General features: G+C 54.3%; 1 protein-coding gene across 1 annotated transcript; it reads right to left on the bottom strand.

The window, feature by feature from the left end:
- Window positions 1–224: 224 nt before the first annotated feature.
- On the bottom strand, window positions 225–18081 carry PLEKHM1 (pleckstrin homology and RUN domain containing M1). Its single transcript, XM_061477713.1, has 12 exons — window positions 17980–18081; window positions 15000–15088; window positions 13006–13253; window positions 11139–11774; window positions 9188–9569; window positions 7970–8210; window positions 6629–7537; window positions 4823–4968; window positions 4446–4639; window positions 3949–4012; window positions 3368–3525; window positions 225–900 (listed from the first exon to the last, which is right to left on the bottom strand). The coding sequence occupies exons 2-12, from the start codon at window positions 15039–15041 to the stop codon at window positions 771–773; spliced, it is 3150 nt and encodes a 1049-aa protein (XP_061333697.1). The 5' UTR covers window positions 15042–15088; window positions 17980–18081; the 3' UTR covers window positions 225–770.
- Window positions 18082–23575: the final 5494 nt, after the last annotated feature.

Here is a 23575-nt window from a genome sequence, read left to right as displayed (position 1 = left end):
TGAGCCCCGAACCCTCCTGGGAGCTGGGTGGTGGTGGTAAGAACTAGAGATGCCAAGAACGGTGCAGAGAAGATGGGAAAACGGGGCAGGGAAATGGGGAAGGGGAAACGGGGCCATGCCAGGAGCATGAGGACGTGCAGGGCCTCCATCCCCATCCCCACAACTCCAGGTTGGTGCTGCTTTGGCCCCGCTGTGGGACACAAACTCCAGAGATGCTTCACCCCTCCTTAAATAAACTTTAATTCTTTCTGGGGAGGGATGAGAGGAAACTAAAACCTCCCCCAGGGCTGAGGAGCTGCAGCCCCCGGCTCATCCCCCCCACCCGAGGCCATGGGGATGGGGAGATGGTGCAGGTCCCTGAAGGCACAAGTGTCACTTCACCCCCTCCCCTGCGGCTGCCGTCATCCCCCGGCCCGGGCCGGCTCCTGCAGCCCCCCCCCTACAAAAATATGGATTCTCCAGTACAGAACACCCTAAAAAACTAGAGATTTTGTCACTGTCCGTTATCCACCCCTGCTGGAATCCTCTGGGAAGCCACTGGGTCTCCACTGAAGGGCGACTCGGAGCCCTCCTGAGCAGCACCAGGTTCATGTGAGGGGGCACATGGACCTTTCCAGCCTCACTGCTCAGTGCTGTGGGGGCAGGAGCAACCATACCACATGGTTCCCCATCCCCTGGCGCAGGACCTGCTCCCAGGTCTCTTCCCTGCAGCCCCTTTCCAGCTGGATGAGACCCAGGGGCTGGATGAGATTGAGGCCAGTCCCTGGATGCTAAAGGCTTGGCTCCACGCTGGCCTCTGCCTCCAGCTCCCGCTGGTACCTCCGCCGGCGCTCGCAGCGCGGGCACGACCTGGCGCTGGCCTGGCATTCCCGGTGGAAGACGGTCTTGCATTCACTGCACCTGGGAGAAACCAGGGAGAAAAACCTCTACTGTTGATAACTGCAGAGGAGAGACCCAAACTGTCCCCATCAAACCAGACCTGGGACACTGCATAGCCTTACAGAACCATGGAATGGGTTGGGTTGAAGGGACCTTACAGCTCCTCCAATTCCAACTCTCTGCCACAGGCAGGGACCCCTTCCATAGAGCAGCTTGCTCCAAGCCCCTGTGTCCAACCTGGCCTTGAACACTGCCAGGGATGGGGCAGCCACAGCTTCTCTGGGCACCCTGTGCCAGCGCCTCAGCACCCTCACAGGGAAGAGCTTCTGCCTAAGAGCTCATCTCAGTCTCCCCTCGGGCAGGTTAGAGCCATTCCCCCTGTCCTGTCCCACCATCCCTTGTCCAAAGCCCCTCTCCAGCTTTCCTGGAGCCCCTTCAGGCACTGGAGCTGCTCTCAGGTCTCAGGGGGGTCTCCCCAGAGAGGAGCAGGGGGGAGAATCCCTCCCTCAACCACTGCTCATCCTCTGGGGGTGCAGCTCAGATCCTGCTCAGCAACTTCTCACTTCCCCTCCTGTTTTCACCAAACACTCCTTGAGCAGAACGCGGGCAGGGGCCGGCTCCAGCTCACGATGAACTTTGCTGGCAGGAGCAGCAACTCCTCGAGCTGAAGATCCTCCTCCTGCAAGCCAAGAGCAAAAGCTCTGCCCAGAAGCAGCACCGAGGGGAGCCGCCAGCGCTGCGGGTGCTGCACATCAAAGCGGGAGATGCTGAGCGAGGTTTGGGCTTTGCTTTCGGAGCACGGACAGTGCACGGCTGAGACCCCAAACCCCGGAAAGAGCAGGGCTGGGACACGTCGCCGTGGGGCTCCTGTGCTCACTGGGGCTGGAGGGCAGCCAGGAGACCCCAACACGTGGAGCAGGGACACCTTCTGTGACCGTGTTGCCCAAGGTGCAACCAGAACGCTTCTGGGCACCTTGCTTTCCCACAGGATGAGTGGAGAGGGGAGTGTGCCCCGGTGGCAGGGGGGTGGATCAGCTTTAAGGTCCCTTCAAACCCAAACCTGCCTGTGATCCTATGAGGGTGCTGCCTGGCACCACGCGTTTTCCCAATGGAATCTCTTTTCCCATGGCTCCTGGATTAGCAGCAGTGTTGAGGGGACATGCAAAGCCAAGGGGGGGATTCACCCTGAGTGCTCCTGAGCGAGCAGCATCTCCTGCCTCCTCCTGCCTGCACAGGGGCTGCAGGAAGCAGCGGCTGCTGCTGGGAGCAGAGGGTTTATTGTCAGGAGGCGTTTGAGGCGCATCCTGCAGTGGGTGACAGCATGACCCCGCTGCCGGCTGTGCCCCAGGCGGGCAGAGGGGCAGGAAGCGGGGTTGAGCTCGGTGAGGATGTTGGTGGAGCTGCTTTCCTGCTGCACAGCCTCCTCCTCCAGAAGCAGAGATCAACAAGGTGCAGAGCCCAGCAGGACAGGGGCCAGCTGCCGGCAGAGCTGCGCCTGCCAGAGCCCCTGTGCTCCTTTCCTTAAGGGAAAACCGTTCCCATGGGGATGCTGTCCTTGGTAACAAGCACGATTCGATCCTGCTCAGACACCCTGGGAATATTTGCAACCACGTTAATGCATGGGGTGCCCGCAGATCCTGGTCTTGTTGGTATCTTCTCCAGGTTCTGAATGTTACTGCCAGGCAAAGCAAGACCACACAGAAAGCATCAGCCTGTGAAACTTCTCTGTCAGGATTATACTCATTCCCAAATAACCACTGAGTGTGGATCTCTCTCCACTTACAATGGATCAGGCTCCTGGGCTGGAAGGGTTTGGTATTATTTCTTTGGGAAAACCCTGACAGTGGGATAACCCCCCCAAGTCTGATCCTAACGTCTGCCCAGCAGCTGAACCCCACTGCAGGCAGAGGGGGTTTAACCTGTCAGAGGGGAGACTGAGATGAGCTCTTAGGCAGAAGCTCTTTCCTGTGAAGGTGCTGAGGCGCTGGCACAGGGTGCCCAGAGAAGCTGTGGCTGCCCCATCCCTGTCAGTGCTCAAGGCCAGGTTGGACACAAGGGCTTGGAGCAAGCTGCTCTAGTGGAAGGGGTCCCTGCCCGTGGCAGGGGTTGGAGCTGGATGAGCTTTAAGGTTCCTTCAAGCCTGCTTTTACAGGCTGAGAGCAAGGTGCTGGCTGGCTCTGCCATGTTCAGTCTACAAAACCACCTCACTTGGTGACATGCTGGCTCTGTAAGGATGGTCTTTTCCTGCCCCAAACAGCCCTGTTTGGGTTCAGATCATCCTGGGGCTGATGGGTACCACAAGGGCATGGGTACCACAATGATGCACAACCAGCTCAGAGCTATTTCTAGGCTACCCCGAGACTCTGTGTCCCTGAAAGGGCTCCAGCGATGGTCCAGGCTCCTGAGAACAGGCAAGGCACAAACTCGGGGGTGGCCTTGCAGCGGGGGGGGGGGGGGGGGGGGGGGGGGTGATAGGGATGTCACTGACCTGGTGGTAGTGTCAAACTCAAAGGGGAAGATGATGTCGCTGCTGTTGCAGAGCTGGCAGATGAAGCCACGCTGGGTGCACAGGTCGCAGTTGTAGACGTGGTGAGAAGTGAACTGGAGCAGAGACTGCAGGAAGGTCTCAAAGACACCATCAGCTATCTGCGGAGCAGAGACACCTCAGGCACTCATGCAGTATCTCCTGGTGGGTTTGCACCACACAAACCCCATGTCACATCCATCCTTTGTGCTGCCACGTGAAGACAAGCTCCAGAAACAACCCATACCCCATGTGCCTGGGTTGCAATGGGAGCCACCCAGAGAGAGCTGAGTGCAGCACCCACAGCTGGGAATCAGTGCAAAACCCAACTCCCCATCACCTCCAGCATCATTTGCAGCAGACACAGGTTTGTTTGGAAGGGTGCTAACAGCAATGTTGGCTTAAACAGAAGTGAAACAATTCATCCTGTGTCATCTCTGTAGCTCTCGGAGCTGAAGAAGCACCATGCTCAGTGCAGCATCTCCATGAATAAAACCTGGGATGTTTGCACCAGCAAAACCCCTGTGACCACACAGAGCTCTCACCTGCCTCAGGTCAGCAACGCTGTATTTGTGGGGATACTCCAAGAGGTAGTGCCTGTGATCAAGCCTGCAAAAGAAGAGAGCAAGGAGGTAGATGGTTTCCACCACATCTCCAATAAGCTTTGGAACAAGGAGAAGCCTGGATGATGCAGACTCTTGAAGAACATCACCACAGATGTTCACATCGTGCCTCACATCCCAAATCCTGCTGCTGGGAATTGTGTGAGAGCATTTCAAAGGGGGGAAAAAGAAAAGAAAATCAGTATCTCATCTGTTTTCCCAGGTGTTTCCTGTCCAACCAGAAGCAGCTCACTCAGGAAGGTGTTTCCTGAGTCACATCTCAATGTGTCAACAGATGGAGAACTCCTTAGAGCAGACGACATTGGTGCTAAAATCCAGCCCATGCCTTGGCTCCCTGCTCCAAAAGTGAGGGATGAGGGGGACCACTGGGGTGCAAAGAGGGGGATACAGGAGGAACATCACCCAGAGAGGGACCTCACCGCTTGCTCAGCTCCTTCAGGGCCCCGCTGCGGCACATGATGAGATAATCCCCCAGCAGCTTCAGCCGCTCCCTGCTTCGGAGGATCCGTCCCATCCTCTCCACGTGGTCGTAGAGGCTCTCGTTGACCAACTCCAGGTCGATCAGCGGCTGGTTACGGATCTGGCTGAGGAACTTGAAGGCCTGCTGGCAAACCTGGGGCAGAGAGAGGCAAGAGGTGTGCATGCACCCAGGAGCAGCCCAGGAGGCTCAGAGGAAGGTCTAAGGTGGACATCTCCACCTCTGCTGCTGGTGGGAACATTCAGACGGACCTTCAGGAAGCAGAGGCAGATGCAGGAGCACTTCCCTGCTCCGTGCACTGGCTGAGCCCAGACTCACCCCTCGCTTTGCCAGGTCCCAATTGTGGATGAGGCGTGAGGGAATCACTGTCTCCTCGTCCCGGTGGCAACTGTCACAATAGTAGAGACCAGAGAAGGCGCAGAGCTTGGGCTTGGTGAAGGAGAAGCCGATCTGCCTGGAGCAGCCTGCAGGGAGCAGAGAATGAGAGGGGACCCGTGCTGCTCTGGGAGCCTGTTCCCATCACTGCCAGGCTGGGGGGAAAAGCTTTTGGGAGGGTGGAATGGAACAAGAAAGCTTTTGGAAGGGCTGGAGATCTGCTAAAGCACTTCAGTGAGAAGTCCCCAGGCCCCTCCCTGTGGATTTAAGACCACAGTGATGCAACGAGACCCACTTCACTTTTTCTTCATTAAATAGGAGTCTGGACTATCCCTAAATCCACTTTTACCCTTTGAGTGGTTCAATTGTTTGATGGGGTGTTTTTTTAAGGAAAAGAGAATATCCCAGTGCTTTTCCTTTAAGGAAAAGGAAATATCCCAGTGCTTTAGGGAAGAACTGATGCCCCACCTGCCTGCCCCATCCCCTTCACCAGTAGCTTTGCCCTGTTTTGCCTTCAGTCAGCCTTTTTCTTTCCTGCTGTCACACCACCGGGTACCAAACCCAGGTCTGCTAGGGATCCTCATCTGCCAGGGATGAGGTCAGGATGGATTAAACAACAACCAACCACCTTTATTATTGCAGTGGGTAAGCCAGGAGGAATCCAGCTCGGCTTTGCCACCCCATCGTTTGCACACTGGGGTGGCTGGAGTGCTTCCTCCCCAAAATCACAATCATGGGCTTGATCTTTGAAGGCTTTTAATGCTTCTTAAGCCCTGCCATGGAAGGAAACCTGCCCCAGGCTGGGAGGGGAAAGCCAGGCAGGCAGAGACCTCCAAGAAAACCTACACATAAAAGCTGGGAAGTCTTTCCAGCTTGCTGCTTCCATCTGTTGGCAGGTAGAAGATGCAGGACAGAGCCTGGAGGGCAAGGTAAAACTAAATACAATGGAAAATACATATATATCTAAGAAGAGACACTGAAAGGAAACAAACACCCGCTGGAGGGTGCAAGAAATACAATTGATGCAGGAGAGAGACCTGAAGTTAATTAACTTCCCAAGGGAAAGAGCAAACGGTACGTCCCAGAGAGGTCAGTGAGTGGTGTCCCATGAACCCAGCATCGCCCGGGTGCTGGGAGGGGTTAGTGGGAGGTTAAAGGAATGTTTTGCCAAACCAGCTTGTCACACCCATTGCAATGCTCACTCCTGTGCTGCCTTACTGGAAAAACAGCATTTGTTCTTGAGTACACCTTCCCTGCAGGTTGGAGAGTCCTGGGCCTCCTGGTCCACCTAAAATTGCTTTCAAGCCAAGACCTCCCCTGGCTATACCATAAGCACCTTAAAGCCCCACTGGACCTGTGCTGGGGTGGAATGGGGATGCAACTTGGGGGGACTCACCCTGAGGACCCAAACCCCCAGAGGTGCCACTGAGTGCAGACATGGCGTGCCGGTGCCTGACGGGATTTGGATGGGGAACCAGCAGCTGGCCTGCAAGGGGCTGGCATGGCCCAGGACACCCTAACTTGATGTCACCTTGTTAAACTGAATGAACTCAACATTACCCCTGAGAAGATGGGGCTGCCCATGCCAAGGCCAGGCTGGACGGGGCTTGGAGCAACCTCCTCTAGTGGAAGGTGTCCCTGCCTAAGGCAGAAGGATGGAACTGGATGAGCTTTAAGGTCCTTTCCAAGCCAAACCATTCTATGATTCCATGAAGATGGAGCTGGGTTTCTGGACAACCCAACATATACCTGCACAGATGAAGCTCTGAGAGTCCAGGCCCTTCTCCATGGGGATGGCCACCAGGTATTGCAACAAGAAGCCGTTTTCCTTCACAATGTTCTTCAGGACGACCTGGGAGTGCCCGTCCAAGCTGCCACCCAGCGTCAGAGCCTCCTCTGCACTCTCCAGGTAGGACATGAGCACCGCTCGGACCAGCTCCCTCCATGAGGCAGCTTCTTCTGCGTTCTCAGCCTGCAGCTTCAGGACAGCTTTGGAGGTGATCACCTTGAAGAAGGCGGGTCCCCCGAGACTTGTGTCCGGCAGGATGTCCTGGATGGTCTCTATGCCATAACTGTTGCTTAAAATTTTGTCATTGTTCCTGACTTTAAAGCACTTTAAAGTTTCTAGAGACAGGGAAAAAATAAAAGGGACCCAGGTTTTGTCCATGTCCACGTACAGAACAGCCTCTTTTATTGCATCCAGCTCTGGTTCATGAGCTGGAGTCCAGTCAAAGCTGTTCCCAGGCACGTCACTGTACTGGAGCAGAGCAGTGGAGTCGCTCTGGATGGGCTGGCTTTCACCAGCCTCTTCTGGGTACTCCAGTGTCTCCCACTGCTCCTCCTCCAGCTGAGGCCGGCACTCGTGCAGCGCCTCGCGGATCCTGTCCAACCAGTCCTCGGCCTCGTCGCAAGAAGGAGCTCGGAGGTAGAGCTTCTTCCCTAGGAACACCAGCTCGAACCGCCCGTCTGAGTGCGTCAGCGCCAGTGCCTCGCACCGCAGCAGGGAGTAGCTCTCGACACAGATGCGGTCCTCGTGGTCCAGCAGGAGCCGAAGCTCCAGCGGCGACAGCTCGCAGGAGAACTCCTTCCATATCCCCATGGCTCCTCTCCGCTCCAGGGTGCCCAGCTTCAGGAGCCCTCGGAAAGGGTTGGAAAGCCCTGGGGCAAAAGCAGATGTCTCGGGTTAGCCAGTAAAGGGGAAGCCAGTGGAGAGGGAAAAGCCAATGGGCTGCTCGCAGTGAGAAACCAGAGGCATCACAGCTTTGAGAGCCAGTCCTGGTGGGTGATGGGATGGGACAGGAGTTTGCAGGACCTTGGCCTCCATCATCTGTCCACGTACATTTGGGTACTGAAGCTTAGAACAAATGGAATGGCATAAAGGAAAGCCTTGGCAGTGCTGGGGTAAGGGCTGGACTTGATGAGCTTAAAGGTCTTTTTCAACCTGGTTGATTCTATGGTCCTATGACCCTACTGCTGCTATCAGCACAGCAGCAAACAGCTGCCTCTCAAGCAGCCTGTCACCCCCCAGCCCCTCAGCACTGCCCCTTGCAGGGGCTCCAGGTAAGCCCACGAGGGGAGGGCAGCCCGTACCCATCTGCCTGCGGTGCACCACGCTGAAGCCCTTTTGCTCCCGTTCCGGTGACGCTTTGGGCTTCCCGCTCTCCCAGGATGGCACTGAGAGCCTTTCCAAGTCAAGAGCACTGATGAGTCCTGGGGCAGGACCCTCCCCAGCCCCCTCCGGGCCAAAGCTGTTGGTGTTGGCTGCGGTTTCACTGCTCTCTCCTAGGGAAGGTCGGTAGAAATCATCTTCCGAGATCCAGCTCTTCCTTTTCTAGTTAAAAACAAACCCCCAAATTAATGATCAAACTCAATGAACATCCTGTGCCCCTCCAACATCCCCCCGCAGTGACCCCTCCCTGGGACTGTGCTGGCAGCTGGCAAATACTGGTGGGATGAACAAAGCGAGGGTTGGAACTCGATGACCTTGAAGGTTCCTTCTGACCCAAACCATTCCATGGTTCTGGGGCAAGGTCCCTGAACAAGCACCAGCAGCAAAACACAACCCAGCTCAGTGTTCCATAGAAAGGAGCAGGTTGACCTGTGAGTCATGCGGAAGCAGGGGGAATTTCCTGTTGACATTGTATGTTATACATAGATTAGGTCAAACTGGCCCAGTGCCACAAGGAAGCAGTGGAAATGGGATAACTGGGAGGCAGCTGAAAGGAGCAGAGACCAAAAAGAGAAACTGTTTTGTGCGCAGGGGGAGGTCTGAAGTATATCCTAACCTCGCCAGGATGGAAATGATGGAAACCACGATGGAAAAGTCAGTAACAAATGAGACAGAGGACGGAGCTGTTCAAAGAGTTTCCTAAAAGCAGAAGCAAGTGGGTCAACTCCTCGGCAGCAGCAAGGGAAATCTGCTGCTGCTCCTGCTAGCCTAAGCACGAGGGAATGCCATCTTGCTCTGGGAAGAGTCTGGAGAGACCAGCGCTTCCTCAGAACCTGTCACTAGTTTTACTTCCCTTTTCTACTATCTCTCTCTTTCCATTACATATATGCTCTCGTGAGACCCCACCTGCAGCACTGTGTGCAGTTGTGGTGTCCCCAACATAAGAAGGACAAGGAGCTCTTGGAGAAAGTCCAGAAGAGGCCATGAGGATGATCACGGAGATGGAGCACCTCCTGTATGGAACTGGATGAGCTTTAAGGTCTCTTCCAACCCAAACCAGTCTGGGATTGTGTGACTCCATCTACTGCTCAGAAGCATAAACCCAAGGAGATGGATAGCAAGGGAGCTGTAACACCTACCGGACAACCCAGCAGTGGGGACAGGAGGTATTCGGCTGTCGGGCTGCACATGGCCTGGTTCGCCTCACTGCTGCTCTCCGTGCTGCTCCTGCCAGGCTCTCCTCTGCTGGGCCCAGCACAGCATGGGGCCGGAGCAGTGCCTGCCCACGCTCCTTCTCCATCCCCACCACCGGTGCTCACTGCATCACTCGTCCCAGCAGAGCCGGGGCTGTCTGCACTGGGGGGTGGCTGCTGGGGAGCTCCATGGGGCACTGCCAGAGCAGGGGGTGATGTGGCCACGGGGCAGGCGGGTGGCTGTGGGGAGCAGCCCAGCATGCTGGGGAGCAGCCGTTCCTCTGGGGCTTCCTGGCTAGGCTTGGCTTTGCTGAACTCGGACAGCACCCTGGAAATATGGAAGAGAGATCAGCGTGAACACAGCCACAGTAATCAGAACTACGCAACACAGAGCGACTGCAAACTATAACCCCCAACAAAGGGCTCAGCATCACAGCTCTTCTCCTGTGCTCTGGCAGCACCATGTGGCTGCAAAAACACCTCCCTGGCAATGACAGCGCAGACAGGAGATGTGTGATTTGTGCTGCACAGAACAGGGAGCCTGCCTGCAAGGATGCATTTCCTGACTACACATTCCTGGGGTTTAATTTGCTGCTGATGGACATCTCCTAATGGAGGGAGAGGGCTGGGTGCTCCCCACACCCCCAGCTCCTGGACACAGACCCAGCCATGGGATTGTGCCAGTTTCCCTAACTGTTAACAAGCAATTCCAAGTGGAGCCCGGCCAGATGAGATGCTGTTCCCATGCCCCTGCTTCACCACCAGCCGGAGGGAATTAAAGCAGCGCTAAATGATGTCTTTCCATCACGAGTTTAATCCAATCAAGGCAGGTTCTTCCAGGATGATCATAAGACATAAAATCCTGCAGGTAATGATGCTGTTATTGATGAGGAAGAAGAGACTTAAAACCCCCTTGAAGACCCTTATTGGGAAGAGGGTGCCTTTGCCAACCAGCACCAGGCTCCTTCAGAGCCAAGTTTTAAAGGCGGCAGGGAAAATATTTCCTGATTACTCGGGGTTTATATAACCCCTGGAATTCTTTGTGCCGGATGCTTGGCACAAATAGATCATGATGATGACAAACTAACAATCTCCCTCCCCTAAATCATCCACTGAAGCTGCAAATTACAGCCCTTTCCTGTGATCAAACTCATTTCTTCCTCCCTGCAGAAAGCCCCAGAGCATCCCCCAGCGTACGCCAGGGAGATGGGACATTCCTGAGACCGGGCAGCAGCATTTCTCTGATGCTTCTGCCTTGGTAAAGAGGACAGACACACACTTCAGTGGCCAGGAGCTCATCTGCCGGGGCAGCAGGTTCCAGCAGCAGGTGCTGAGTCGTTCTCTTTACCTTTCAGGCTTTTCCCAGGAGAAACAATCATAGACCCTAGACTGGTCTGAGTTGGAGGGGACCTTAAAGCTCCTCCAGTTCCAACCCCTGCCACGGGCGGGGACACCTTCCACTGGAGCAGCTTGCTCCAAGCCCGTGTCCAACCTGGCCTTGAACACTGCCAGGGATGGGGCAGCCACAGCTTCTCTGGGCACCCTGTGTCAGTGCCTCAGCACCCTTACAGGGAAGAGCTTCTCCCTCAGATCTAACCTGAACTTCCCCTGTTTCAGTTTGAACCCATCAACCCATGTCCTATCACTACAATCCCTGATGAAGAGCCCCTCTCCAGCATCCTTGTAGCCCCCTTCAGACACTGGAAGCTGCTCTGAGGTCTCCACACAGCTTCTCTTCTGAACAGCCCCTATGTCCTCAGCCTGGCTCCATATGGGCCAATACGGGTTGTTAAAAAAAGCCAGGGGAGAAACCCTTCCTGCCTATAGAGAGAAATCAACAAGAGCCCAGGAGAGGGTTAAGAATCCCTCTGAAGAGAAGAAGCGGGAGAACACTCACTCCTGCAGTGACCGGTCCAGGTCCTCAGCAGTGGCAGTGCCCAGGTCGGAGTCACAGGACAGAGGCTCCTCGCCCCCCTCGGGGCTGCGGGCGCAGTGGGCTGGGAGGATGCTGTCGGAGCCCAGGCTGGAGGAGAGCTGGGATGAGCTGGTGGTGTTGAGGCTCAACGAGGATGATGTGAGCTTGATTTTGCTGCTGCCTTTGCTGATGGAGAGGACAGAGGGTTGAATCTCGATCTCATCCGAGCCTGATGAGTGGGAGATGGAACCCAGCGATGCTTTTCTGTGGGGTTCGGATGCTGAGGATGTGAGGGGCTCCAGCAGCTCCGAAACAGGACACAGCCCCGACAGGGACAGAGGGGTGATAGTCCACTCGTTCAGAACTGCTGATTTATAGGAGAGCTCGAAGGTTAAGGATGTTAAACCTTGCAAGTAGCAAAGGAGAAACTCACACTCTTCAGCATCTAAGAGCAGAGCAGTGCTTTGGTAGTATTCAGGCAGTGGGGACTTCTCCCGCAGCAGCAGCTTCAAGTAACACTCCATGAGGCCATCATTGAGAGCTAGCCGCAGCCAGGCTCGGCAGCGCCCCACATCCGTGTTGATAAAAATGAGTTGCTCCAACTCAGAGATGATATTTCTAGGGAAAAGGGAGAAAAAGAACAGAACAGGATGCGAGCAACTCTGGTTTTGGTCCATCACGGGGTGCAGGAGGGGCAGATCTCCCATCACGAACTGCCCATCCTGCTCTGCTGTGGGGTGTTTATGAGTTGGAACAGGTCTGTGGAAAATCTCTCTCCTTCATGGAAAACATGGTTCCCCACAAAGGAAAAAGAGCTTCTGAATCACAGACTGGTTAGGCTTTGAAAGGACCTTAAAATCATCTAGTTCCAAAGCTAAGTATATTGGTAACAGGCACCCCTGGGGTACCTCTGGGTGCTTGTCCTCTCTGGCTGAAGGCATCTCCCTGAACCAAGGATGCAGAGGGGGAAATTCCCATTGTTCCTGCACATTGGTGGGGCTTGCTCTGGCTGGATACTCATGGTGACAAAGCCCAGCTTCGCATTTAAAGTCAGCCAAAACACAGAGAAAACTGCTGTGGCATCTCAAAAAAAAACCCTAACCAGGTCAGGCTGAACTCAAGCAACCTCAACCTCCTCAATTCAGCCATTCCCCCCCTACAATCCAACAGCAACACCACACTCCCCAATCCTGCCTGGTCCCAGATGCCTCAAAAACCAGAACAAAAGTATCGTAATTATTTTTTTAAATCTGTTTCTCAAGGAAGAGAAAAACACCTTCAAAGGGCACAAAAATATCCCCCAAAATATCCCCGCAGCATGTGGAAGAGTTATTTTCATCCACTCTTCTATAATTTATGAGTCGGTGATGAAGTTGGACGAGGCTTTCAAAACTCTCTGTGTGTGGGCTGCTCTTTACTGTGGGAGGACTCTGCTTAGGGAGTGGCTCAGAAATCCCCCACCAAATGACAGGTACTGAGGTGAGACCCCCTCAAAGGCTGGTTGGGACATGGGGAAATTGAGGACAACCATCTCCAAAGAGAGACCAGACCCTGCGCTGTGCATCTCATAACCCACTGCTGCTGTCACCGGGTCCCACTGGGGACACTGAGTCCCCTACACAGCCCGGCACCCAAACATAAGAAAAGGGTGCCCAGCTCGGCATCATCGTGATGCCAAGACACCCTAGGAGAGCATGTGAAGGGACTGAGCACACGGGATGGGTGGACACGTATCTTTCCACTGAGCCATCCTCCTGATGGCCATTCCCTGAATGCTGTGGCTTTTGCCCCAAGGAGAGGGGACAAACCTGAGAGTACAAACCCTGTTTGGGCAGGGATGCGCACTCACCGGTGGGTGATGCTCTTCAAAAGATCCCAGAAGACTGGTTGGGGAAGTGGTGCCCGACTCCCTGTTTTCTTCCCTTTCCCCCCACTCTCTGTCTTGATGTGCTTTGCCTTCAGCCCGTGCACAAAGACAGCTTCCAGAGCACTGCACAGGGTGTTGGCATTCCCATCATCACTGGTTACAACAGCATCTGAGGTCACGTACTGCTTCTGCAGCGCCTTGATGGCGTTCACCAGCTGCTTCTTGATCAGCTGCAAGACAGGAGGTACAAGCTTGGCTTAAAAAAAAGGAAGTATTAAGGAAGGTTTCATATAAAAGGCCTGCAAAACCACAAGGCTTATCCAAAATGAAGCACCATGTGACTGTTAGGGAGGACCACAGCTGAACTGCTCAAGCTGGGGACTCGCCTCATGGCATCACAGTTCAACTGGCTTTAGTTTGTAAACAGAGTAATTTGTGCAACTGTGGCTGGTGGTTTGGAGCCCATGGGCTTGCTGGGATTGCCTTTAGAGTGTGTGATGCTTCCCCTGCAGACACCAAATTGCTGAAGAGTCATCGAATCCCAGCCTGGTTTGTCTTGGAAGGGACCTTAAAGCAACTCCAGTTCCAACCCCTGCCATGGGCAGGGACACCTTCCACTGGAGCAGCTTGCTCCAAGCCTCATCCAACCTGGCCTTGAACACTGCCAGGGATGGGGCAGCCACAGCTTCTCTGGGATAGGGAGAAACTGGCTCCTTCCATACACTTGCTCAGGGAAGCACAGATTAAATAAGCTCGGGTGAGAAAACAGAAACCAAAAGGAGGAAGCAAGGGCTGGGATAGGACTTGAACTCATGCAGATCAGCCCAAGCAGCATGTGATGCTCTAACAAGTCCCATGGGCAGGAATCAAAGCCATCGATCCCACCAGTGCTCTGAGCAGCTTGGCTATGCTCATCAACCCCCTGGTGCTACTGGGGACAGCCCCTCCCCCCGAAAGATGCTTTTGGAAAGATGGCTGGGGTTTAGCTGCTGCCTTCAGAGAGGCTCTGAAGCTGGGACATGAGAATTTTCCCTTCCAGTAGCTCTGCCTCCCCCTGTCTCGCACCAGCCAGAGCAAGCGCAGGGAGTTTCACAATCTGATGCTGGTGGAGAGGATTCTCTCCTCAGTGCAGCTGAGCCCGGGTGTCTCAATCAACCTCACTGAAAAGGAAAGCTGCAATTCCCAGCAGGCATTTGGTAAACACTGTGAATCCAGCCAGGATCCCACTAACAAGCCCCATTTCAACACCCCCCACGCAGCATTCCATGCGCCTGGGGAGGAGCAGAGCTGTGACTCCAGCCTGGCTTGGCTGCACAAACCCAGGTTCTATTTCCAGCCCAGGATATTTGTTGCTTTCCCAGCAGCTGTAGCTCAAGGGGAACAGCCAGAACATGCACCTCGTCCCTGCTCGCATCAGGGACACCCCTTGGAGCAGGGCTGTTTGCCAGACACCCCCAGCTCTGCTGCCAGCACCAGCCAGCCTCCCGCAGGCAGCAAACGTGGGCTCCCAGGATTAAAGAGTGCCACTGATCTCATCTGCCGCACAGGAATTAACTCTGCTGGGGGTGAAGGGAACACCGGGAAGAACCGCGGGGTTTGAACTTGGCTCCTGACAACGTGTTCAGACTCCCAGACCTGGGGAAGGAAACGGCAAATGCAGGGAGCAGCAACGCTGCTTCCCCCAGGCACCAGTGCTGAGTGCTGCCCCTGGCCCTTGCTGGGTCCTGCCACGAGAAGCAAAGCCCAAGGTGGAGCCTGGTGTGGTTTAACTCGTGGCTGCCCTATTTCTTTGACCCTCCCACCAGACAAACCACCACGGATCCTCTGTCCTGCAAAGCAGGAGCCACCTTTGCCCATAGAACCCATCCCAATTCCAGCTGGCAGGACCCACAGGTCCCACCATGACCCTGCTGGTAACTGGAGTCTCACTGGGGAGGAACTGGCGCTGTGTGGGAGCACTGGGGTGCCTCACTCACCTCTATGGCTTCCTTGGGGTCATCAGTGTGGCTCGAATGCATCTCAGCTGCTGCCGCTCCCTGTACCGGGCGCTGCCTTCACATGTCACCTTTGGGACAAGGAGGAGGAACGTTTGAGCACCCCTCTGGTTGACACCTCCCATGCCTGCCCCACAAGAGGCACAGATCCTCCACCAAGGGATTTTGCAAGCGCTCACAGCCAGGATGCTGCTGGGACCGACCCACTTCCAACCACACTGAAACACACCACGCTTTCCCGCGACGAGGAGGGGGTCAGGCAAAAAAGAGCATAGTCAAGAGACCAAGAGGGAGTAAATTATCCCCTGGAAGCTGCCCTCAACCTGGGGGAGATGCCAGGGCAGCCAAGCAAGCAGTGAAGCACACAGGGCCATGGTTTTCCTTCTGTTTCTACACCTCCTGCAATGAACAGGTGCCACCAAGGGAACCAAACCAGGCGCTTAGCAACTGAGCCTGTATGACAGCACTTCAAACCATGGGAATGGCATGAAGGTGGCCTGGACAGAGGCAGTCACTGCCCAGCAGACCCCGGGCAGAGGCAATGGCAGCTCAGCTCTCTGGAACTCGAGACCGATGCTACTGCTGAAGCCAGTGGGGATGGACCCAGGGTGAGACCAAGGGTGCTGAAGCGCTGGCACAGGGTGCCCAGAGAAGCTGTGGCTGCCCCATCCCTGGCAGTGTTCAAGGCACAGGGGCTTGGAGCAAGCTGCTCCAGTGGAAGGGGTCCCTGCTTGTCCCTTCCACCCCAAACCAGGCTGGGATTCTGTGATCCCCTTGGAGGTGCCCAGGTGCTCATCCCATGGCACAGAGCTGTCTGGGAAAATAGGAAGGAAGGAAGGATGCAGGCTCCCCATCAGGTTTGCAGTTACTCCATTCAGAGGCAGATGAACCCCAAGATCACCCCATTCCCAAGGGCTGCTCTGCTGCAGCTGGGTTTGGTCGGAAAAAGAACAAAACCAGTGTCTTCCTGGGAAACCATGGCAGAACCTGAGCCATGCTTCAGGGTCACAGCACACAAGGGAACTTTGATTTCTGCCTTTTGGAGCCCTGCCCTGCTCTTCAGAGCAAACCCAAGCTGTGCCTGGAGGCCCTATGAGCAAAGCATGTCAGTGTCAGCGAGGTGCTGGGTGCAGAGCTGCATCCCTGCTCCAATACAGCATGTTCTGGGGCTGAACAGGGTCCAAGAGCTGCTCTGGCACCCTGCAGCGTTCCGAGGGTGTGTGAGGTTGGAGAAGGAATTGACTCCCTTCAGTTAGAGCCCGTTGCCATCCAAATGGAGGAGGTGCCCAGCAGTTCACCGCAGGGTCTGGGTGTGACACCGACACTTCCAGGTGTCCCTTGGAAGTGACACTGCTGTTTCCAAGCCAACACATCGGGCCTGAAGCTTTCCCCACATTGGAGCTGAAGCCTCAACCTGCCCCTCTCCCTGCCCCACGAGCGGTCGAACCAGGGCATAAACACATCTGCAGAGCAGCTCCCACATGGCCACAGCTGGTCCCGAAGGCAGCAGCAGCGCTCCCAGTCCAGAGCAGCCCAAATCCGGAGCACCCCACGCGTGCCCCGCACCAGCCGGTGAAGAGCTCTGTGTGGACAAACCCGGACAGATCCTCCGTGTTCCCGGAGTTCACAGACGAGTTCCCATGAAAGGAAACTCTTTTCACCAGGACTCATCATGAGATTTCCTCTCTTTGGGTTGCGACACAGGAATGGGGAGCACAGCGGTTACAGGAGTGGGACCCCTGCTCAGGGGCTCGAGGAGCTGCTGGGGGCTTCAGGAGACACCCAAGTGACTGGATGAGTTTCAAGGTCCTTCCAACCCAAACCATTTGCGGTTTTCCTAACACCCACCACCTCCACCATGGGACTCTCCACTCCCACCACGACCAGTCCAACCAGTTTGTCCCAGCATCGCAAATCCACATGGCACCGCTCCTGCTGGGACAGCATTTTCCTGAATTACAAGGGCGAGGAACCAGCTCTGAGGGGAATTTCAGCCATCCCAAGGCTGGTGGGACACAGGGAATGGCACCAGCAGTGCTGGCGCCACAACTGGATTGCTCCAGAGCCCTTCCAGCACACTCTGGAAAGCCCCAGCTGTTCCTGGTGATCTGAGACAGAAAAGGGATGGGATGGGATGGATGTGCCAATGCCCAGGCAAGCACAGCTACAGCGGGAAAAGCCCCACGTCCCTTCCCAGCAGTCACCACACCGGAGTCCATGCAGGCAGAGCCAACAGCTCAAGTGAAGCCAAGAGAAACCAGCAGCAAACCGGAGCGGTTCAACCTACCAGGGAGCAGAGGCACTGGAGCGAGAGCAGAGCTGCTCCTAACAGCCCGGTCCTTTGGGAGGGCTTTGCTGGAATGAAGCCTTGTGTCAGGAGAGGCAGAGACCCCGTCCTGGCTCCTCACAGTCCCCACAACAACACTGAGCTATACATAAGCAGCAGGTCAGTGCTCGTGGTCTGCCAGTGGAAAACACCAGCCCACGATGGCAGGAGCCAGTGACTCAAGGCCTGGACATGGAGCCAGTCATTTTCCAAGCACGAGAACTGCACCAGTCACCCTCTGCCCCAGGGAACGAGGGATTGGATGGCATCCTGAGTCCAAGGGCCAGGACTGGAACAACTCTCTCCTCCTACCCAGCTTCTGCCTTCCCCTCCTGAGCCCATGCACACCCAGCCACACTTAAATACAAGCTGACTCCAAGCAGGAGCAGCCTGGGAGCAGGAAAATCAGCTGCCACGACCAGGGGATTGCCTTGCTGTGGGATAAAACCTCCTGGATATCATCCAGCGAGGGTCAGGGCAGGCTCAGAGCAGTGGCAGGACCCTCTCAGTCCAACCTCAGCTCCTCCTCTGCACCCAGCCATGATTCCCACCACCGGAATGCTGGCACTGTGCGAGGGATGGGGACCAACACACCACCCGCTTCCCCACGGGAGCATCTCCCTGCTGCTGACCAACCTGATGGTGGATGGAGAAGGGTCTCTGCTGATGAACCACAACAAGGTGTTGCCCCGCGGCACCACAGACAGGAGCAGCCGCAGAGGGAAAGCAGCCGCTAAGCCCCCAGCGCTGCCGCCAAGGGCAGGATCTGGTGCCTCAGACACGGGGGAAGGAGGATTTGTGCCCAGCTGCTGCCTGCTCCTGTGCCAGGCCCTGGTGGGCAGGGGAGGCTGGGGCTGACCTTCCCCAGCGCTGCAGCCACCAGAGCCGCCAGGCAAGGGCGAGGTGTGCTGGGACCCCCCCGGCGCGCTGCTGCACGGTGCTCCCGTGGTTATATCCCCAGCTTCTGCGCGGCTTGGGGTGCCCGGTGCTGGCACTTCCCGGTTGGTCCTGTGGCCATTTGACACGCTGGGAACTCGCATCCCTCGACGGCGGAACCGGGGTTCTCTGGAAACAAGAACCGGGTGTTTAACCCCTCTGTTTCTGGACACAAGAACCACTTGGAGCTTGTTTGAAGCTGCTCATTTTAAGTGAGAAAGAGCGATTTATTGGGAACACCGTGAACAAGAACCCAGAGGAAACGGGAGGGATGCCCCTGGTGCTGGGATCTCCGGGATCAGGTCTGTGGGGAGGAACCATGTGGAGAGGTTCCAGGTGTGAGCACTGGAGGGAGCGGGTCGAGGACCAGACACCATCAACACCCCCACCCCCGGGCGCCCCTGCAAAGGAGCACCTGACCCACAGCGTGGGCACCCCGCACCCTGGGGGGCTCAGGGTGGGGCTGAGGCTGCCGGCAGGGCAGGGCTGTCCCATGCGTGTGGGGTCTGGCTGGCCCACGGCCGGGGGGGGCACGCACGGATCGGGCTCCAGAGACCCCTGCACCCCCCCGCCCTCCGTGTCCCTGCTGCCCCCAGACCCCACCACGCCGTGTCCCTGCGCGCCCCGCACCAGCCCCGCTCACCGGCTCCGCGCCGCCGCCGGGGCACCCGGAAGTACCGGCCTCCCCGGGAGAGCGCACGCCCCGCCCCTCCTGACGTCACCGCGCAGACGGGGTGAGTCCCCGGGCCACGGTCGCGTCATGCTCTGCGCGAGCGCATAGAGCCACCTGCACACGTGTCAGCGCATGTGCAACCGTGTCAGCGCATGTACACACGTGTAAGCACATGTACACACCTGTACACACGTGTGAGCACATGTAAACACTTGTACACACGTGTCAGCGCATGTACACACCTGTACACACATGTGAGCACATGTAAACACTTGTACACACGTGTCAGCGCATGTACACACGTGTACACAAGTGTAAACACACACGTGTAAGCACAGGTACACACCTGTACACACGTGTGAGCACATGTAAACACTTGTACACACGTGTCAGCGCATGTACACACGTGTACACAAGTGTAAACACGTACACATGTGTAAGCACATGTACACACCTGTACACACGTGTGAGCACATGTAAACACTTGTACACACGTGCCAGCGCATGTACACACCTGTACACACGTGTGAGCACATGTAAACGTACACATGTGTGAGCACATGTACACTTGTACACATGTGTGAGCACATGTACACACCTGTACACACGTGTAAGCACATGTACACACCTGTACACACGTGTGAGCACATGTAAACACCTGTACACACGTATAAGCACATGTAAACACTTGTACACACGTGTCAGCGCATGTACACACATGTACACAAGTGTAAACACGTACACATGTGTAAGCACATGTACACACCTGTACACACGTGTGAGCACATGTAAACACTTGTACACACATGTAAGCACATGTACACACCTGTACACACGTGTGAGCACATGTACACACTTGTACACACGTGTCAGCTCATGTACACACGTGTCAGCGTGTGTACACAAGTGTACACAAGTGTAAACACATACACACGTGTAAGCACATGTACACACCTGTACACATGTGTGAGCACGTACACACGAACACACGTGTCAGCGCATGTACACAAGTGTAAACACATACACATGAGTAAGCACATGTACACACCCGTACACACGTGTAAGCACATGTACGCACGTACACACCTGTGAGCACAGGTACACACGTGTACACACGTGTAAGCACATGTACACACTTGTACACACCTGTGAGCACAGGTACACATGTACACACGTGTAAGCACATGTACACACTTGTACACACATGTGAGCACAGGTACACATGTACACGTGTAAGCACATGTACACTTATACACACGCGTAAGCACATGTATACACGTGTACACAAACAGGGCCCAGCCCTGCCCAGAGCCCCCCCATCTCCTCCAGCACCACAGGAGTTCATCCTTCGCTTCTCATCCCCCTGCTCCCGCTTGTTTCCAGGCGCTTTCAGGACCTGCGAGTCAAGTGGCGCAACAGGAGCAAGGACACGGACACGGACGAGGAAGAGGTAAGGGCAGGGGCAGGCTCCAGCTCCTCCCGTCTGCCTGTTCCCTGCCCCGTGCCTGCTTCTCACCACTCCCAATCCCTGCCCTCCCAGTTCCCTCAGGAGTCGCTCCAGTCGGAACCCCAGTGGCTGCAGTATGTGCTCCAGCCCCTCGAGGCCCAGCAGGAGGCGTCCCTGGCCCAGCTCTACGATGGGGAGGGCTCCGAAGAAGATTTGGAGGAGCGTGGCATAGCGTAAGTGTGATGGTGGCGATGCCAGCACCCCAGTTAAGCTCTTGCGCCATGTAGGAGCTCATGAGACTTTCCTTGGATGCTGTTTCCTTTCTGTTGTTTTCTTGGCCGCTATTTCCTGGCTTATTATGTAGTTGCTGTTCTGCCACTGCTGCTATGTCCCTGCTCTCATTTCAGCTGGTTGAGCATCGGATCCCAACCACTCCCTGCCATAAGGACAGTGGACTGATGTTTGGCCCTCTGGCTTCTGAGTGCCTAAGATCTGGAGCAATGGTCCCTGTCCGTGGAGCAGGATGCTGCAGGCCCCTGACTGCTCAGAAGCCCCCACGGCTCCTCCCTGGAGGATGCAGGGCGTCGGGATCCACTGTGCCCGTGGTGTTCAACACGATGCAAGGCAGGAATCAGCACAGGAAAAATCATTGCCTGCGTCTGAGTTACATCAGAGTGATGCCTGTCAGCAACTCAGGGGTCCTAGTGATCATTGCACTTTGTGTGGCGATGGAATCCCTTGTGATCATTGTGCTATGTGCAAAGGGCATGATAAGTGTCCCTGTCAATATCACAGTGAGGAGGAAGAAGAAACAAGGGAATAATTCCCTTGGGTCAACCGCTGTATTGTGCAAATAAACGTTTTGTTCATTGTTTAAATTGCATGGATGTTCTTAGAAAAGGGGGGGTGGCGGAATAGGTAACTTAGAGATATGTCCTGTTGCAGAACGTTGTGAAACCTGTGTTCTGAACAAAGAAACACCTAAGGAGTGGAATTTATGGGGGCTAAGATGGCGGTCAGACTTGTGGGAGACATAATATTTCTTCACCCAGAGACCAGACCCCAGCAACAGGTGGAGAAGCCCGGGAAAAGAAGACAACAGGATTGGCTGAAAGCCAAGACCAAAAAGTATAAGCGACTATGCCCAGAAGTTCCCCTCGTGCGTCTTGGGTGGAGCGGAGACTCCCCGGCGCACCCAGCGCTGCTTGCTTATTGTCTCTCGATATTAATGATAATAAAAACCGATTAAAACAGACTGGCGATATTAGGTTTTTATAACAGTGCAGCAGAAAGGAACAGACCCCAAGTCTGACCTCTGCTGACACGCAGATTGACTCCACAACTCGTCAGGGTTGTAAAGTAGGTATGCTTTATTCAGCTGAGGCGCATGGGGGTTGCTCCTCCAAAAGCATGCACACCCCCTTTGCCACTCAGTTTGTTTATATTACATATAATGACTACCTAAAAATAAGACTGCTTCACGCCTAATACGTATGCAAAACCTATTCCTGTCTGACATTATAATTAGTTTTTCTGGCATTCGTCCCATTGGTGTGCCTGCGCAGTGCCTCCTGGTGGTGGTCGTTAGGGGGCAGTGAGGATGAAGGCCTGTAGTTCCTCTTCATCAACGCGGGTAGCCTCTTGCTTTCACTCAGACTCAGTAGGGTTTCGGCTCCTGTCCAAACCTCAGGTTTGGTACAAGCCGATTTTATGTATCTTAAAGCAGAAACTTGCCAAGTTTGTAGACTTTGTGACCCTGCTATCTTCTGTTCCTTTTCTTTCTAAAGGTACTGTTTGAACAAGAATGTCTTAAATATTAAGCTATGAATCCTATCCACTACAATTCTGCCTAGCAGCTCAGGGAAAAGGAAGTCAGGATATGCCGTTATAGACGGGAAAAACTTTAGTGTTGTGCAATCAGGACCCCTGAACCCCAGGTGGTCCGCGCAGGCATGTGAGCTGTATGCAGTATTACAGGCCTTAAAACTATTGAAGAATAGACGGGGCACGATATATACAGACTCTAGATATGCATATGGTGTAGTACATACTTTTGGAAAAATTTGGGAGGAAAGAGGATTGATAAATTCTCAAGGAAAAGGCTTAATTCATGAAAAGCTAATAATTCAAATCCTCCAGCCCCTGAGAGAACCTGAAAGCATTGCAGTAGTCCATATAAAAGGACACCAATAAGGAACAACCTTTGAGATAAGAGGAAACAATTTAGCAGACATGGAGGCAAAATGGGTAGCTTTGGGGGTTGTAAAAATAATGCCAAACTCCTCTATGGAGTCTGAAAAAATAAACGATGTACATAAATTTACTCAAGTAGAAAAAGAAAGCTTGACTAAAATGGGTCTAGAAGAACAACAAGGAAAATGGAAATTAGAAGATGGGAGACAAGTTGTCCCAAAGACTTTAGCTCGCCAAATTATGGTGAGAATACATGAAAAAACACATAGGGGAACCCAAGCCCTTGTCAACCAATTTGCCCTGCAGTATATGTGTATAGGAATACATGATATAGCAAAGGAAATAGTAAGATCCTGTTTAACTTGTCAAAGGGTAAACAAACAACATCAACGAAAAACAATTCCAGGAGGTCACAAATTAGCTGTAAGACCCTTTTCACGAATACAGATTGATTTTACTGAAATGCCTAAGAGTGGTAACTACAAATACCTCTTAGTGATGGTAGATCATCTAACCCATTTTGTAGAGGCATTTCCCACCTCCCGGGCAACGACACGAACTGTGGTAAAAATTCTTTTAGAACTCATAATTCCAAGATATGGAATTGCTGAAGCCATAGACTCAGAAAAAGGCCCACATTTTACTTCAAAGGTAATTAGGGAAACAATGAATCAACTGGGCATAAAATGGGAGTATCACACCCCTTGGCATCCCCAAAGCTCAGGACGGGTGGAAAGAATGAACGGAGAAATCAAGAAACAATTAACTAAAATCATGATAGAAACAAAACTCTCCTGGACTAAATGTCTACCACTAGCTTTGTTAAACATCGCAACACAACCCAGGTCCGATCTGGGAGGTTCTCCCTTTGAAATGTTTTATGGTATGCCTTATAATACGGAAATGCCAGTTGAACATCCAATAACTGAAGACATAATGTTGAGACCATACCTAATTCATCTAACCAAACAAAGAGAGGAGTT

This window comes from Pezoporus flaviventris, unplaced genomic scaffold (assembly GCF_033815535.1).
Source record: "Pezoporus flaviventris isolate CSIRO_AGI_PZ_B2104156 unplaced genomic scaffold, CSIRO_AGI_Pfla_v1 ptg000107l, whole genome shotgun sequence".
Classification (NCBI taxonomy): Eukaryota; Metazoa; Chordata; class Aves; order Psittaciformes; family Psittacidae; genus Pezoporus; species Pezoporus flaviventris.
Note: the sequence above shows the minus strand (reverse complement) of the source record. Positions and strands in the feature narration are given on the sequence as shown.